The sequence below is a fragment of the Musa acuminata genome, chromosome BXJ1-10, assembly GCF_036884655.1.
Source record: "Musa acuminata AAA Group cultivar baxijiao chromosome BXJ1-10, Cavendish_Baxijiao_AAA, whole genome shotgun sequence".
Classification (NCBI taxonomy): Eukaryota; Viridiplantae; Streptophyta; class Magnoliopsida; order Zingiberales; family Musaceae; genus Musa; species Musa acuminata.
The window spans coordinates 23945198-23963997 of record NC_088336.1 but is presented as its reverse complement, the minus strand read 5'-3'; the positions used below and the strand labels follow the sequence as shown (position 1 = coordinate 23963997).

The window sequence follows — 18800 nt, the reverse complement described above, 5'->3', positions numbered from 1 at the left end:
TGAAGCCTGCTTCCGTATGAGTCTTCCAACGCCAACCATGTTGGCCATGAATCGGACAACCTGCAAGTCATCAATTTTTGGGCCATCAGTCTGACAACCTTCAATCAGTAGCCATTTATTCGTCAAAGGACAGACACACCTGTTCTCCATCTCTTCCGAATAGTTCCCCATCTTGTTTCCATCTTCCTATTACCATCTAATTTTGTTCCCGGAAACAATGGCACATCAGTCTCTCAGTTTGCTACAAGAACGTAAACCATGCATCTCTGGTCTCTCCTCCTTGCGCAGGCTCCTCGTACCCTCAGGTGGAGCTTCCTTCTCCTCATCAGCCTTCTTTCCGGGTTGAACCCAACCGGAGAAGTCCCTCTCCACCTCCCACAAAAACCTACTTTTCATCAAGTCGTTCGAGTTTAGGATCCAATCTCGAATTCCACACGAGACTCGCGAAAGTTCCTCAGTGGGAACCACTACGTGAAACCCTAACGCAGACGTGCTCTGCTACGGGGAGAGGGAGCACGTGCGAGCGATGGTAGTAGTAAGAGGGAATGAGGCGGGGAGGAGGAGCCATACGTAGCGTAAGAAGGGAGCTTTGCTTTTGTTCTTTTGGAGTCTCGTGCTCTGTTTCCTTGGCTAGGTCGCGGTCCTCCGGGAGGTGGATGGAGACGAGGGAGTGATGTGCGCACGGGTACGGTGACTCGCTTGAGCTTGTACTTGGCCTGTGTCAGCGTTGGAGGGAGGCGCACAACCTGGCCGGTGTGGTGGGCCTTCCTCACCTCGCTGGACGGCTGGAGTTTATCCCCCATATTAAAAGCGACGAGTACTATGCTTCCGAAAGACCGTGTGTTCGCGTGTCGTGACGGAAGGGTCCCGCACAGCTGCCAATCACGTGTCAGGTAGCCTCGGCGGGAGAAAACAGTGGTGGGAAGAAAAGTTTGCTGCATGGTATACGTGCACTTTTTTGCGTACGCCAAACGAACGCTGTGGCGAGTGTTTGCAGAAATCGGCTCCAAGCTCCATCGTAGATGCAGCACAAAGGGAGTACGGTGTTTCTTCTTCTTGTTCTTCTCTGAGAAAGAAGAGAGAGAGAGATGAAACTCATGGGGACGTCTGTAAACTATTTCCGAAAATAATTCCATGTTCTTGGTAAATCATAATGGCAATCTTTAATTTTAGAACCGGGAGTTGCAGTGATGCACAGTCATGGCATGTGTTGTTGTTCTATTTGCACGGATCACAACCAAACTTCTTCGTCTCAGGAGGAAAAAAGAACCCTAAAAAACAGCAAGTGGTGGGAATCATAATTGATCGTATAACAGTAGGCAGAGAGTATATATAATAAGTCGATCTGCATGGTACAGTCCATGGCGCTCTGTTCTTCGTCCTTGGAAGGATCGCACTGTAGGGCAATGAGAAGAATCAAACAAATCTTTACAAGATTTAAAAGAGCTCCATAGAGAGGTAACACTAATCTCCTAGCCTTAGGGTTGGTATACATGTCTGAGAGAGGGAAACAACTCTCACCACCTCTTAATACTTAAAAATGTATATGACCATGAACTGTTATTGATGTACGTGCTTTATCGTGCAGCGTAAATGGTAAGGACTTGGCATGCACACTCCCTCCACCTCTCTGCACCTCCACGGGCTCAGCACTTTGACGACTGAGACAGTTCTCTAGAAGTGTGCAATCAATGGCGCCAGGAGCTCCCGACACCGGCATTGTTTGCCATTTGCGAGGCCTGTCGCAGTCGGAAAGGGAAGAGAGCAATGGCAATAAAGAGAGAGAGAGGAGGAGGTGATCTGCGAGTGCCCAATTCAACGTGTCGCGGTGGGAGGATCCTGGCCCTCGAATCAGGATAAGCTTGTGTGTAGGCATTGCCTGTGACACAGTCCATGCTGTGCTTCGAGTGATTGGGATTTTCCGGTCCAAAAAGAGGGAAGCATGGAGAGAGGATGACAATGCCAGCTTCGATTGTGGTTGTCATGATCTGCATATTTATCCATCCTTTTGTCGTCCATGTAGTTGATGGATGGGTGTGTCAGCTACGGGCCATGTAGCATCAGCAAACCTGGCTATGGAGTTCAAATTTGACCTGCTTCTTCTCCACTGCGTGTCGTAGTGGTTGCAGATAAAAAATCAAAGCAATTGCTGCTCAACCTTCTTCCTCGATCGCCCACTCTCAATGGCAATCAAAGTGCTATAGCAGTGTGGGACAGTCACTACTCATATACTTGTTGCATACATGTATTTACATAGTACACGATTGACGTCTAAAACTGTACTGTTATCAGATAGATCATGCTAGGGCACCTGATATCACCACGGTTTGATTGCCCTACCGTCATCATCTCGATCAAGCCACAACATATTCTTCTTCCCTCTCGTTGTCCACCACGTAAAACTTGTGCACCTTGAATGGTATAGGTATTTCCCCCATTTGCCTACCGATACATATTAAATCACTGGTCATGGACCAAGTGGGATGTGATCTACTGTACTTTTCCCTTTGAAAAGGTCACCATCTTTCTTTTCCTGCTTCATGTATCATGTGCTGCTAATCCAACCTCTGTCACCCAAGTGGGAAGTTGAGAAGGTGATGATAATACGTTCTTCGTTCTTTAATCTCCTGAGTGCTTCAGATCGTGGACACATTCATTGACTGCTCGTTCGTTGGCTGCATAATCCGCTCCCACTGACACTTGATAAATATGAATCGTAGATATGTGTCTGACATCCTGATTGAATTTATTTATTTATCTCTCAATAAATCACGACACCGATACCGCTCTCTACGTGGTTTTAGAGACCCAATGATTTCCTAACGTAGAAGTTTCTGATACTGCTTTCGTCATGGTTTGCCAGCACATTATGATTCTACTTCGATTTGATCACGTCTTGTCACCGTACTCAGATTATTTGGACTTAGATCTTGTCAGCTTGCAGATGTCACGTACCATTGATGACGGATTTGACCGCCAATTATTTCTCTGCCTTCCTTTCGCCTTCTTTCTTCAAACCCTAACTTTGGACCTCGAAAGTCTCAAATGGCAAGCCCGTTCATACACGGTTTCAAAGACGAGTGGTGCATTCCGGTTACTAGCCACGAGAGGTGTCAACTTTCACGTCCCTGAAAGGGTAAGGAGAGAGAGAGAGAGATAGAGAGTGTGTTGCATGCGTGCGCTTGCACGCACACATTGATGTGAACGTGCCAAATAATTCGGCATGTACGGTTGACCGAGTCCAACCGAAGAGGCCTACAAAGATTTGGAACGGACTGTGGCTGACGAGAGATTTGGATGTGGATGACGGCATCATCTGCGCTTGGGCTGACCAACCTGACTCGAGCACCAAGAAAGTAGCAGAAATGGTTGATTAGGTTACTACGTGTGTGTCGCATGCACTTGAATTCTCTACCGTATCATCGATGTCGAGGAAAAGCTCGCAACCTGAAAGCTTCAGAGAGCTTATCCGATTGCTTCGGAAGCAATCAATGTTCTTCTGCATCCCTTCCGGAAAGGACCTTATATAACATCATTGCCTGAGGACTTGATATATATAAAGACAATGAAGTGAAGTAGGGTGGAGAGCAGTACACCAAACGTGTAGACGATGAAAAGGGGAGGAGAAAAGAAATAGTGCGTCCACGACACAAAACCTCAGAGTAATCGGTTCCACCACGAAAGGCCTGCAAACCGATAATGCGTGATCATGTCATGGTGTTCGGCACTAATCAACTGCCGTGAATTATACGTTAGACGATCAAAAATCTGCTTGCAATTCTTCTTCCGATCCGACGATTCTTGAGGTAGAGCAGAAACCGTGTTCAAGCCTCTATAAACAATGATAAGGCCTATTTTGATCCCAAGACATGTCACAGTCGATGTCATACGCCAAATCAGAATCCGTATCAAGGTGTTGTTCGACCTACGTACCACCACGCCAATCCGAGAATTAGCAAGGGAAACACTATCATACGTCAAGTCAGAATCCGTACCGAGACGCTGTTTGACATGTCCTATCCCGGGAACCTGGGCTGGCGTCATCTGACGTGGCTCTGTGCATCCCGAGACGGCGGCCGGTCGGAAGTGCCGTCTCAACTCTCGAAGATCATGGGCCACGTCGAACCCGAGTGCAACCGACCATAGTACAATAGTATAAAAGCCCTTGGCCGGCATTCGGCCAAAGGGGAGGGCAAAAAATAATTGAACCCACAACTGACTTGCTTGTTGGAGGGGCCAAAGTCGGGAACCACTTGACGAAGACCATTTTTGCAGGCAAACGACCACCCGCGAGCCACGAGCGCCTCGACCTGGGAATCGCCATCCAGTGAACGAAAGCGAGCTGCCAACCAGCCCGGGAACGGAGAGACGCTGCTCGACACATACGGGGCCCGGACCGAGAAACACTGATCAACACCCCGTTGCGAGGGCCCAGCCTACCTCAGCGTCCAACTCAGTCGGTAGAAGACTCCCGACATCGATCCGTGGACCGAATCGTACTGACTCACCAGCCATGACACATTTGTTCACCAACAAACATGGCTTTGTCCTCGTCAGGCATAGGTCGAAGTGAGTCCAACCCAAGTTGATCGATCAAATTTGACCTGAACCGAGTTTGTCGAGCAAATTGACCTGACCTGACCTGGATTGATCGACCCAAATCAAGCTCGTCGGAGAAATTGACCCGACGTGGCTGGTCCGTCAAAATTGTCTAACATAGGCATAAGACTTGAGATGATTCAACTTCTCGAGAAAAAGCGAAAGTTGAAGTCGAGAAGATATGTATATCTCTAAGTCACTTCTCGACGTTATCCTTCTCTTTTTCGGACGTGAGGTTTCATTCAATCGTTGCGTGTCACATAATTCCCTTTTGTCAACGTCCAAGTACTATGGTCACTTGCATGGCCATGAATGCATCAAGAAACCTCGAAGAAAGAAGAAGAGAAGGGGGACACGACAGTATGATGCTGATTCCCGCTCCTCCTTCCTTCCTCGTACATGAAGCATTCCTTGTTCACGATGTGGATGAACATGTGTAGCCACAAGGAATCTTCTTAGAAAACATTAAAATACTCTTCACTGAAAAAACATTAGTCTTCTACTCTTTACTGAGAATCTTCTTAGAAATACTAGGATGGACATTTTCTTAAATTTCTACACCTATTTTGAATGAAATAAATAGTTAATTTCAGAAAAAAAAACTTATCATTCGATAACTAATGAAAATAAACCTTTGATTTAAAAAATATAAGAATGTAATTTATTTGGAAAGAGTTATGGTGAAGATAGAACTTCTCTCGAAGATCTATGACCATTAGATGCCAATAGTCTTTGTTAAAAAGTGCGACAAAAATATATCTTATCGAGCCATATAGGTAAAAATTTTCACCATTTACCTATAATCTACTCTTTCCAAATAAATATGGATTATGTTTTAAAGCTCGATAACTTTTTTATCGGATATAGCATATGCACATTTGATAGTGTAACCGCTTATGATCTTTGAAAATACAAACTTTGTCGGATATATGAGATGACAAGATGACCAAATTTATTATCTTAAAGGATCTTTTATAGTTTTTTTATTTCATCTTACTACTTTTTATACTTGACGTAATCTTGTTGTGTGCCCATATAAGTGTCTTGCAAATAACATAATATGATAAATGAAGTATCAAACTACTTCAGATACACCAAATGCAAAATACTCTATCCGCTTATCCCTCTTCAGAAGGGAATGATGCCTAGAGAGAAGAATATACATCCACCATCATTCATCCGTGGGAGAACCATCCGTTCCTAGATCAGATACTGGCTTTTCACACTCAATAAAATGAGTTGTCGAATCAATATTATTAGTCAATGGGTGTGTGTGTCCGAGACAGGATGACGTCTAACAATGGCGATGAGAAGCCGCACAACCATGCAAAATCTTCACGTGCAGTGTGTTTCTTTAGCATCATGATGAGTTGGCGTCGGTGGAAGATGAGCACACACTTGAAAGAGCTAATTGCCGATGACACCTTCAAAGGAACGTACAGGAAAAGTTAACTACAGGCAACTTCATCCTTAAAGTCGATAACAACGTTCTAATTATGAATGCTCACAAGACCCGTCTCTATAGTAAGGGGTGAGTTGGTCATGGAACGAAGTAAACATATGGAATAGTCAGCTCTACAAAAATATTAATAGACGATGGGTGTGTGTCCGAGACGAGGGTGGCGTCTCACGATGGCGATGAGAAGCCCCACACCCATGCAAAATATTCACGTGATGTGTGTTTCTTTAGCATCGTGATGAGTTGGCGTGAGTGGCAGAAGAGCACACACGAGAAAGAGCTAATTAATTGCCTATGACACCTTCGAAGGAACGTTCGGGAAAAGTTAACTCCAGTCAACGAGTCTGCCGTCCTAAACTGATCGATGCGTATCAAAGACTCCAATAGTTCCTTTGTTGTCGACGGCAACAAAGGAATCTTATAGCGCTCTTATTTTCTTACAATCATCCAATATCAGTCGTGTCGTCGGCAACAAAGGAATCTCATGTTTCACGCCTACTTCATGCCTCTGATGAAGCATCAATCATCCTTAAGATCTTACATGGAACTCCCAACTAAGTCGACTAAACACGTTGATGGAATTCTCTTCTGCTGCATCAACGTAAGTGAATAAAATAAGGAGAAAAAGGGAATAAGAGGGTTTTTAGGCAGAAACCATCAAAGTCATTCAAAAGGAGGAGGCAAGGTGGTGGGTGGGGGAGGGGAGGGGGGCAGGGTTGGCTTCCTGTCCGAAGAAGTGAAATGATGTTCCCCATGTTGGGTTCTTATCCACGGCTGCAAGCCTCCAAAAGGGTTACCAGATGTATTTATTAGATGCATCCCCTCTCGCTTCCTCCGCAGGTGGAAACAAAAACAGCAGCGTCTACGTTGACCGGGCGATCTCGAGCTGTCTGAAGCAGTCAAGTCGACGCGATCCTCGAGACGTCGCACCGAGGCAAGCATGCCGCTTCTTCATGGTAAGTGCATGAACGCACGAACTGTGCAGGTTTAGTCCGCAGTGGAGAAACGCCAATAGAAAGTAGAGAGAGGTTGGCAGCACTACCAGATTGGTTTTGAGTCAAATCTCAAGTTGCATTACAAGTGCCAATATTATTGGCTGCAAAGTCCATGCTGACCAGCCTTCTTCTAACACTGGATGTTCAATAATTTCATAAAGAATTTTCCGAAACTTTGGCAGAAAGAAGCCAGGGAGAGTAATTTGGCAGGGTGAAGACCACACGATCATGATCGCAGTGACAAAAGTGTTAAAAGCAAGCAGGTATGCAACTCCGGAACCTTGAAGAACCCTGGGATTTCCATCGACAGGGTTCTCAAAACAAGTAGCGAGAGCTAATGACAATCCCAGGCATGAAAACTAAGCTTTTACACTTGGCATGCAGTCATCTTGCATCAATCTGACTTAGACGGGAAAGTAGTGATACAGAATAAACTCATACAAGAAACTATTATTTTACAAGGTGACCAAGTAAGTGCACAGGGTTCTTCTAAAATAAACAGAATAAAATAGAAAGGCTAACTTGATCTAAAACCTAGATATAGAACCTTGGTCCAGGGTCTGGCACTTCAGAAACTTAAATTACACCATTCCAGACAGCAGGCATTGCCATGGCTTGTCATAGAGCCTGAAATCTGAATATTTTTCCACCGAGAAGAGTTTTGAAGCTCAAATCATCTCGTGGATCAAACATAAGACTACAGTATAAACACCTCGGCGAAGTTCGTTACAGAAGCTCGCTTCAACTGCTCCTCCCTTGCAGGCTGCCCTCTTTGTGACAACAGTTAGCATGCATAACATCAACTGCGATGAGTCCAGTAAAACTTACCCCACCAAGTGCAGATCAGGCTTTACAAAATGGCAATTAAGATGGTGACTTCACTTGCCGCTTCCATTACATAATTTGACTGACCAACCGCAAAAGTTTATGCTGTTGAAGTCAGACTCAACCTGCCACAAGTACAGAAAAAGAAAACAACAAAGCAGGAGTAGATAAAGAAAACAGAACATCAATGTCCCCAAAGTAAAAAAAACTTTTAAGTGTTCTTGGAGACATGCCTTAAAGCAGGCTTCTGCGGAGCATCAGCAGTCACACTTCCATGAGCTTCGAGGGCCACTCCAAGTGCCAGGTTTGGCTTTAGAAAACAAAAGTACAACAGAGAAAACCATACAAAACAAATTCAGTGAATAATATCTATAATTGTTTATAGACAGTTGCAGAAGGAAAGCATGCACCAGAAGCAAGACCTCCGACACATCAGCCACACCATTTTGTGCTGATCCATTCTTCAAATGTTCCGTCTCTGGGCTGGTCCCTTGTTTGTCATCGTCAACTAGTTCTTGGCTGCCACCCACAATGGTACAATTACTTCCAGCAAACTGCTCCAGATCCACCTTTATCATCTCTGAATTACAAAACAAGTCTCCTGCCGAAGCTTCGCCACACTCCAAAAATGAGGACCCATTTGCAAGCTTCCTAGCGTTCTCATCTTTGTCGTTTCCACAAGATGCTTCCACACAATCCTCTATGCCCTTAACTGCCATCAAGTCCTTCAGACTATTAGCTCTAACATCCACTGAATCATTGAATATCACCTCTGGCAATGAAACATTAGCATTGTCATCAAGGAGCCCATTTTGCTTAAATGTGACATCCTTATGCAAAGCTTAACTGCAAAACATACCTGATATGTTATTGGTGTTACAAGAGAATGAATACATACCTTCATGATCTTGTTGATCAGTAGTTGGAAGTTTCTCATGAGTAGGGCTAATTGAAGCCCGTTTCTCAGGTTTATTTGGTCTAGCACCTGAGCAATCAGCATCACCTTTCCGCTTAAGACGACGCTCTGAGGATCCCCCTTCACATTCCTCCCCTATATCCTCACCAGAAGTTTTATCAACCAGCTGCTGGCAGATGAGCCTTGATGGACGAGGCCTCTTGTAACCCTCTGGAAACACATAAGAGGGTATTTGCTTTCTACGGACATGAGAAACATATAATTCCATCCCAGGTTTCCAGAACATATACATGTTCACTTCATGCCTGAACTCATCAACAGTTCCACGTATATCAAACTGTTGGCCTTCTTGTATCTTCACACCTTGTTTCCTTTGCAAGCCCATAAAGAAAGCACAATGCGAACACTGCTTTGAGGGATCCTCATACTCATTGGGGTAGGGATGGCACTGCAGCATGCCATAAGTGTCCCGCTCTATCTGTTTGAGAATAAAAATGGAACGGTTTAGCAAGAAAGCAAGTCGTTCACAAAGATGGAAAGAAACAAGCAAATCCAGTCCCTTTTAAATGCAAAAAGCCATAAATGAAACAAGATGCATGGTATAAAAAATGCACTGACCTGAAAAAATTGGAACTCACCTTCAGAGTCAACTGCCTCAACCGAGATTCAACCCATCCCTTCCATAACCGTAGATCCTCAGCATCAACAGCGACAATGTCAACCTGAAGATAATTTTTGTATGTCTCAAAGAAAAGATAGGGCTCAAACAGAGCCCCCCAACCTGCCTTGTTCAACTCAATATCCTGAAAGATAGAATAAATTAAATGAAACCGAAGTCAAACATCAAGCAATATTACAAAGTCATGGAGTACAGACTTCACAGATCTTGTTCCCAATTTGAAATTGTTCCATCATGACTCTCAGTGTGCTTGTTGATACATTATAGCTAGAATTCATGCATGGATATGCCGGAGTAATAATAGGCATATGATGAGTTCGATCTCGTGGGTTCTTACGTGGATCCCACACAGGGAACCCAAGTTCATCTTCCTCAATAGCACACAACATTACTGGATTTGGCCAGCGCCATTGTGTATAAACTCTGAAGAATCGAGAAACTAGCATACTCGGCACAGCGTTAGGATAAAGCTGGCAGACACGAGCAACCAATAGAGCCCAATTAACACCCCCAAGAAATCCAGTCACCTGAGCGAAGAAGGTAACAAATGAGTATGAAAAAATCTTTAAAGAATCACAAAAAAAAAACTTACATTTGAATAAACTCCACGCCTCTTAGCCCAAAACTTCAAGCATCTGAGAGCTGTTCTAAAATTCTACAGGAAAATTAATTGATTCAGAAGATTACAAGCATGTATAGTAGTGCAAAAATCAGGATGATAACCTCAATATTTGGCACCAGCCGAAGAATTTGGTCTGCTACCCTGCAGCCATTAAGACTTCTAACAGTTGCCTCATCAACATCGTAAAGCACAGATCCATGGGAGATGTCCAGATCCTGTATGATTGGATGGTTCATTATAAATTCATTATTAATCTTATAATACCAAATAAGCCAAACAAGCATCTAAGTTAAACAAAATCAAAATTAATGGTGTTCAACGGCAATCTAAACTGACTAGTCATTGTTGCAGAGAGATCACAAGGGTAAACCCATTTTGAATCATAATACTTGTCTTGCCATAGAACTTAAAAAGCAAAGAACAGATAGACGAGATTCACTAGCAAAATTTAGGAAAGCCATCAAAATGAAAACCTGGATAAAGAAAGAAGAAGCACTAAAATGCCGGAGCAAACATCCGGTAGTCAAACAGCAGAAAGACCAACATGAACAAAAGAAAAGCCTTTTAAACATGCATCTGAGATTAAAAATAAGAAGGAACAGCAAGGATCTAAAAAATTCAAACTACACCGAAAGTCTGTGCCCTAGCCTTGCAATTTTTCGTGTAAAAAAAAATTCCTTTGATCTACAACCAATTATGGTCATAGGAGATACAAAAAAAAATCCACCAAGAAATAAAAAGATATGGTCAATACACATTCAAAAGATTTAAGACAAATCTCTAAAATTCAAATCAGTAGATGAGAGACAGGTAGTTGAGAATAATAGACAAAACAAGCAAACTTAAGGTGATATGAAGAACCCTATATTTGATTAAACTAACTTCAAAAGCCATTATTATCTAAAAAGCAGATGTAAAATATTAAATCCACAAAAGACAAAGCTCCACATGTCACTACCCCACTGTAATCTGTAAGTTATGAATATGTTAAGGACAAATTATCTATAACCAGCTTACGTCAACTTCCAAATACAACCTGAAATACTACTGTTGATCATCAAACTTTGTGGCCAAAACTCAAAAATTTTCCAACAGTCATATGCAAATATTTAGCATCCAGAGAAGTGAGTTGCAATGTACGCTCAGGGCTAACAGGAACATCTCAGTGTTTATGTAAGAAAGAAAATAATTTTATTCGAAAGCATATACTCTTCATATAGTTTTATTTTCAATGAAAAGCATAACAAACAAACAATCACACTGAAGAGCAAAAAGCCTGGTGACTGAAGCTCCCATCAATGCAGTTTTGAGGAGGTTCAGCCTTACCCTCATAACCCACAGAAACTCAACATCAGGGAGATAGAAAAAAAAACTTGAAACCCTCTACAGATGATTTTGTATAAGTGTGCATATCCACCAGTAATGCACCTTTGGGGAGGATAAACGTACTTCCCTTGCAAGCAAAGATGTTACTTTCACGAACTGAACCATAGTCACCTAGCTGACAGTGGGTAAAGTACTTCTTTTAATTTTTCCTTGCACAATTCTGTGACCAGTGCAACCCTAGACCAAACAAGATGGAAACGAACATTGATTTCATACAATCCATAATCACTTACCTTTGGGTCAAGGGATTTAGAAATCCAGCATAAATTATATAACAATGGAAGAAAACAATAATGGGTAGGAAACAAGTAGCACTCCAAGTACTTAGAAAAAAAAGCATATTCCAGTGGATTAGGTAAGCAAGAAAGAAATGAACAAGCAGCGTCTTAGCCTCTTAGGTAACATCAAAAGATAAAAGTGACAGTAGAAACTAAAGTAAAAGGAAAGAAGCTAGTGACTACTCCAGTAGAAGTAAAAACGGATGAATCCAGAGTAATCATAAGACGGTGGTCATATAGCTCAAATTAGTAACCGAAAGTTTATTGGTTCAACCTAAACTCACACACAACCTAAACATTGTGACTTGTGAGTATTCATGTCTATTTATGTACTCTAATAAGCATCCAAACAAAAAGTAACACAGGTCATCATATACACATCAATACTAGCGGAAGTACCACTCCTAAGAAAAAAAATTCAAGGAAAGAGCTACAGTAAAGCAACAAGATCACACCCAACAATGCAATAAGACCAACTTGCATTAGGCATATAAGAAATACAGGCATAAAATACAATCAAACGCAACAGATTTTATGAGAGAAAAAAGCATAATAATAACAAATGCTCCTATCCCGATTCATAGCCCATTTAAACGCATCTATTGGGAAAATTTGGATAGTGAACAAGCAGGATAGCTGCAAATAATTAAAGAAAAATTAAATTTGTGGAGTTATAGAGAATTCAACTAGATCAACTAGGGAAAAAGGAAGAGGGTGTGTTTTTTTAGACCAAGGAAGAAACCATCATTCACATTATGTACCAACCTGAGGAACAACCAACCGTGATATACTGGCATATAGGAGATCAATAGATATTCCATGAAATTTAAATTTCATAACAGGAACATGAGCATCAGGCACTGGCTGAAGTTCAGAAACTTCCTCCTTTTCAGCCAAAATGTCATGCAAGATAATGAAAAAGTCCTCCTGCAAAAACCACAAAAGAAGTACCATCGGTGAACAAGGTCTACCATTCATAACAAAAACAAACAAATTCAACCTCTCGGTTAACATAGGAAGGTCCAACGCATAAAGTATCAATGTCAGCCCCAGGCCCATGAACCTGCATTAGGAAGCAATTTCAAGTATCATAAGTGTTAAATTATTCCAAAAATATACTAATTTTAATAAAGTTAGAAATAAGAAAGGAAAAAACATGAACTTAAGGAGAAGAATGCTGTAAACGAGAACAAAAACATGAGAAAGGAACATGAGCAAAATAAAGCCGTGTAGCTTAATAATTACAAAAGAAACGCTGCATAAGAAAACAATGTTCACATAAAAAGTCTTATTCCCACCATCAACAACATGCATTAAACTTCAACCATGTAATTGTAACTACAATCATGGTCTGACTAACACTGTAAGCCCAGTACTATTCAGTAAATCATTCATTATTGTAGTTACTTCTAGTGCTGCTGGATTGGTACAGGTTGATATAATGAGTGGTATCGTATCAGTCCCAAGTGGTGATCGAAATTGAAACAAACCGGTATTTACAAACTTTGCCTGACATTATGTGCAATGTACATTATTAAATAACTAGTGATAAAATAGGCGTATCGAATCAGCTCCAAAAGGCAGACCTATGACACAAATATGATTCCAAGTAAAATTCACATCTCAATTTTCAACCAATAGAAATAGAATTATTATTAGTAGTAAACACCAAGGTTTGTCGTCTTGTACCAAACAGGCATATGCAGCTACCGATAAAACAGATAGTGGTGGAGAAAGAGGAGGAAGGAAGCGAAAGAAAAAAGGGCAGACAGTGGAGGAAGGAGGAAAAGGAAAGAAGAAGAGAAGGCGATGAAGGAAGAGGATGGGAGAAGAGGATGCCCTGGATGAAGAAGAGGAGAAAGAAGAGAAGGAATAGAAGAGGAGGAAACATACCCAAAATAGAAGGTACGCGATGAGTGATTGATGGGTGACAGTAACGACTCACGGGTGCATGTTGGAGAAGTATGTCTTTGGGTCTTGCGCTGTTTTTTTTTTTCTTTTTGTATTCGTTGAATTGGACCACCCGAAACCGGGGCAGCTCACATACCGATTTATGCCCAAACCGATACGAATCGCCCATTCCATACTAGTCCAAGCAAGCACAAATGTATGTCAAAGGGGATTCAAGAAACCTCTTTATTTTGGGAGAGGAGAAAAAAGAGGTAAATGTAATTTATTATTCCAAACAATTTAAACGATTTCACATTCAATCTGAGATAGAAGTTGTTTAAGTATGAATGAAGATGCTCTAGGCAAAAATGGTCCTAATCAATTTCTGCAGTTATTTCTAGCCAAATATGGTTACACAGAACTACAGAAGTGTATCCTTACAAGCTGTATATCTGGCTTCGTATCCACACTATCGTGGAAGACATCGAAAATACAAGTTGAGGATATGACATTTCTGACATCTTCTCGAATGATTATTAACCTAACTCTGTCAATTCAGTTTAATAACTGGTTTTTCACTTTACAAAAACTGAAAAATGAACATAATTCTTAATTTGCATATTTTCAAAAAAATTAACTTTCTGTGAGAATACACAGAACCAATTAAATGAAAAATACATACTAATATAAAGACAAATCAAGGCCTCCCCAACTAAAATCTCCCTTTTGTTCCCAATCAGCTCAATCTTCCATCTCGACAAAATGGAGAACTAAGATGGATTAAATTTTAAAGTGCTTACAGATTCTCCACTCCTAAATCAAATTTTATGTCAGAGAAGCGATTAAGGCAGCAACACAAATGGAATCCTCGACTGAAAAAAATGACAAGTTTCTGAGGTACATACATAATAAATAATTGTATAATAATTAAAACATATATATATATATGCCATTTTATACAATCCCCGGTAAAATCAGCAGAGATAAAGGACAAATATGACCAACCAATATCAATTTGGCTCATTTCAAAATTTCTTTTAGCCAAAAAGCCAATGTAGAAAATCATGTTGTGTCCTACAAAGATCTACCACCAAATTCAATCAAAGAATTGCATCTTGCCTTAAATAATATCGAACAAAACATTTTAACTTACTCAAACAGTTACCATTTAATTTTTCTGCAAACAAATTCAACACTGATATGAATCTTGCAGAGATGATTCAAAAATTGCCATCAAAACTAAGATTTGCAAGTCCTAATACTAAAGCTTAAACTAGTCATGATCTCCCAACATCACTGAGCTAGCTGAAACTGACTAAATCTGCAAAAGTTGGCAAATGAAGCAGTTGTAACTGGAGTAGCTGGAGTAGATGTCTCTCAAACATATCAATTACTGCACATACTTCATCATTTATAGACAAAGCTGTTCTGGGCCTTCCCATGTTTGCGTATATTAATGACTTTAAAATTAAAAAGCTCACAGTACAGAAAAATTTAATAAAAGCAACATATTTCCAATACACTTGTGCAATTTTATCCAAGGACTGAGGGAAAATCAAGATAGGATTGTAAAAACTTGATATGTTTACTATCAAGAGACATGTTTACCATTAAGTATATTCAATCACTGAAGATCTCACTCTCGATTTGGTAGATGTTCTTGTCCAAATATATAGTCAAGAAAGGCTTAACTAAGACCACCCAACCCATATCTCATGCCCTAGCATTAAATTCAAATGTAAAAAATTAATGCATTAAAAAGCTTAATTATAACTTACCCCCAAGCGATAAGAACCAAATGTAAAAATGACAGCATTCGCCTCTTCAACCATTTGATCGGAGTAACCCCTTTGACGAGTTAACTGCTTCACCCAGCTTTTGACAATCTGGGAGGTGCCAAATATAAATTGAAAAGAGTGGATGTAATGGTATCTAAACAACAGTTGGATCGTACAAACTGAAAAAAATGCTGACCAGCCAGCTTCACAAAATAAAAGAATTAACCATGGTTATTGAGTCTAAAGCACAATTGAAATAATAAAACATTCTCAATATCAGCATGACAACCTGTTTAAACAATCAGCAGAATAATGCTTAGGAGACTAAAAAAACACATATAGAACAGAAAATACAAATATAGTTGAAAAAAACTCCATAAAAGAAAATATTCTCCTTTTATGTTTCTAAAAAGAATAACAAAACACAATACAACGACGAGCTTTTCTTCGGAAGCCAGAAAAAGCAGATCATTTAAAGGACAAGCACATCAAGCTTAAGGGATAGTTTGGCCCATGGAGAGGTAAAATTATCATCACAGTTCTCACAAGACAAAGTTAATCTACAGCAAAAACTGACTAGCCATATTTTACCTACTGTCAAGACCACCAAAACTGGTGATCTTCAAAAATTAATCTCTGCAATTCAGACATATATCCTCAACAAAATTTTCTCAAAAAATTCAAAACGTCCATATTCATTCCATATTCAAAAATTAGTCATGAAACTACTTCAGTTCCTAAACTTTCAACTCCTCAAAGAACCTGGTTTTAAACTCGAAAAACATCAGCAAAATGAGCCGTGATAAGCAGCATCCACTATGATTACCACATAAAACTACTATTTGTTAAATATAAAAACAACGAAAGTGCCTTTCTCCTAGAAGCACATCCTAGACCAAATAGATGTATTAACAAGGTTTTGAAATCTTTGATTTTCAGAACAATAATCTAACGTCAGAATCTCACTTTCACTTAAATGAAAGCTTGTATCACCTTGAATTGTACATGGGCAACTTTGGAAACTGCATTTGCCTATTACAGTAATAATAGCCTAAAAAACAACTTAGTGTACTACAAGACTATGTTGCCAATATGAATTTGCAAAAACAAGAAGATAGATTTAGAAGCACACCTTGATGAAAAAGTAATTAACTGAGATCTAGGTTACAGAAATGAGCTGTTTAGATTGTAAAAAATGAATATCATGATAATCCACACTACCAACAACAACTAAAACCTAGAAGAATAAACATTGGTGCATCATATGGCAAATTATTATAAAGTAGGAGACGGCATGACTTGGATGATCCATGATCACCATATATTAATCAATCATAGAAACCATTCTCATTACAATCTAAATTAATCTCCTTGCTAAAATTAAACACCATGTATGGAAACCAGATAAAAGCTAAAGATGGTGCTTAAGAGGTTATAAATGCTTATGACAAGTTGAAAACCAAAAAGTGAGCTCATGCCAGTTAGTGCCACATTACCAGCCAAGGCAAAATCAGATAGTAGATGGAACTAGGCTATATTGTTAAATGGTGGAAAAAGATCCCAAGAAGACAAACTATCACATGACAATCTCTAACAGTATCACCAACTACCCCATTGATAGATAGATAATTACTAGAAACCCAAACAAAGACAAGAAAAAAGCACCTGCCAACTTCAAGATCCAATATATTATATCAAACCCAGAACTACACAAAGATTATTTTTACATAAAAAATTTACAATACAGTTCCTTTACTAAAACAATTCTACTGAAGATTTTCATGAGAGATGATTTGTTCAATTCATATAACAAATAAGATCATAATTAAAGAAAGGCAATTACCTTATCTATTTCTCCTAAAACCTCCTCTCTCTTGGTAGCTTCTTCACTGATCTCGTGGAGCCCGGCATCAACCAGGAACTTTGAGGATAAGACCATATGCAGATGCCATATCAAGAGAGAAAACATAAGTAAAATTAGAATGTGAAGAAGTTTGGTTGAAGGTGAAGAGAAGGAGAGAATAAAAGAGAAGGCAACATGTGTACTTCTTCAAGCTCAATTGTCCTCTTGAGATCAGTCTCAGTAGGTCCAGCTGTTGAGATCGGCTTTGTTATACCAAACTGTCTTGAAGCAGGCGGAGGTGTGCTAAACTCTTGATCAGAACTACCCATCGCACGATCTCAGATGTGAAACTACGAAACTATCCGGTTTTATGAACGGTTCTAAAAGAGCTTCAAGGAAATAGTTGACAAGATAAGACGCAAAGACAGGAGGATGACTAAAGATCTTCAGTACAGCAATAATCAAGAACCCTAATCTCCAGGCATAGATGAACCGTATCTGAATAACAAACGAGGAGATAAATAGGAAAAGATCGCTCTTCGAGTCGGATCACCAAGGGAGCGGAATCAATCGGGACAAAACCAAATGAAGAAGCCCTAAAGACATCGCCGACACGACCGCTTGAACAAAGATTTCAGAAGTACGGGTACCTCGATGCCCTGGTACAGCAGCCACGACAAGATCTAAGAATTCCAGCAATTGTTCACGGGCGCACTTCAGTCAGGAAAGAAGGATCCACCCAGATGAAGGGGAAAAAGGAAGTCTCTTAGTTTTTTTGGCATGTATCAAGAACGTCTATCTATTCGAAAGGAACCCTAAAACCAAATCGGAAACGAAGAACGGTGGGCACTAGCCAAGAAAGGGGAATCTTTTAACCTCGCCACCACCACGGAGATCGAATTCGATACGGGATCAGAGAAGGAAAGCAAGGCAAAGAAAGGAAACCTAAAAGTTAGATCGAGACCCGCGAATCAACCAATTCCGCGGAAATTATTCTAATCCACAACGGGAGGGACGAGGCGGCGAAGCCCTAAACGCGGATCCCGTGGCAGCTACTCGGGATGATTGTGGCGGCGGCGGCAGCGGCGGCGATTCGACGCGAGAGGAGAAGCGAGGAGGAACCAAAGCGCACGCGGGTGAGGGGGTAAGGTGTGAGAAGGGGGGAGGGGGGAAGAGGGGACGGATCCACCACCACGCGGTGTCTTCCCGCGGCGATCGAGCGGGGTGTTGAGGTCGGCTGGGGGGACGGGGAGAGGGAAAGGGCAGGGAGGCGAAGGCGAGAGGAGGCGTCGTTTGGTGGTGGTGTCTCGAAGAGGCAGGATACCAAAATATCTCTATACATCTACAATGTTGTCCCTTTTTTTGGTAGGATTTGGTGGCGGAAGGCACGAAATAATCACGGAGGAGACATTCGGCGCCGGATACGGCAAATATACATAAATCGACGGTCCTGATGTGTTTGATGTATAATTATGATTAGCCGTCCTCTAATTCAACGATTTCTTCCATTGACAAACAAAAATTACGAGA

General features: G+C 40.9%; 1 protein-coding gene across 6 annotated transcripts; it reads right to left on the bottom strand.

Annotated features, from left to right (window-relative positions):
• Nucleotides 1-7432: 7432 nt before the first annotated feature.
• LOC135583346 (nuclear poly(A) polymerase 4-like) lies at nucleotides 7433-18613 on the bottom strand. 6 transcript variants are annotated; one of them, XM_009423018.3, is made up of 13 exons: nucleotides 17474-18613; nucleotides 17271-17348; nucleotides 15428-15535; nucleotides 12760-12822; nucleotides 12525-12686; nucleotides 10197-10310; nucleotides 10066-10128; nucleotides 9671-10000; nucleotides 9433-9597; nucleotides 8777-9272; nucleotides 8301-8590; nucleotides 8112-8188; nucleotides 7433-8003 (listed from the first exon to the last, which is right to left on the bottom strand). In XM_009423018.3, exons 1-13 carry the CDS (start codon nucleotides 17597-17599, stop codon nucleotides 7979-7981), a joined length of 2097 nt encoding a protein of 698 aa, XP_009421293.2. In that variant the 5' UTR covers nucleotides 17600-18613; the 3' UTR covers nucleotides 7433-7978. The 6 variants fall into 6 exon arrangements, with proteins under 6 accessions (XP_009421293.2, XP_064942901.1, XP_064942900.1 ...); XM_065086829.1 differs by having other exon boundaries at nucleotides 8321-8650; nucleotides 17474-18611; XM_065086828.1 differs by having other exon boundaries at nucleotides 8301-8650; nucleotides 17474-18610.
• Nucleotides 18614-18800: the final 187 nt, after the last annotated feature.

Coding starts and splice junctions, on each gene's coding strand:
- LOC135583346 (XM_065086826.1), bottom strand. CDS start 17,599: ATGGGTAGTTCTGATCAAGAGTTTAGCACACCTCCGCCTGCTTCAAGA. Junction 12,823..15,427: donor TTGGTTCTTATCGCTTGGGG/GTAAGTTATAAT, acceptor TTCCTAATGCAG/GTTCATGGGCCTGGGGCTGA. Junction 10,129..10,196: donor GGCTGGTGCCAAATATTGAG/GTTATCATCCTG, acceptor ATTTTCCTGTAG/AATTTTAGAACAGCTCTCAG.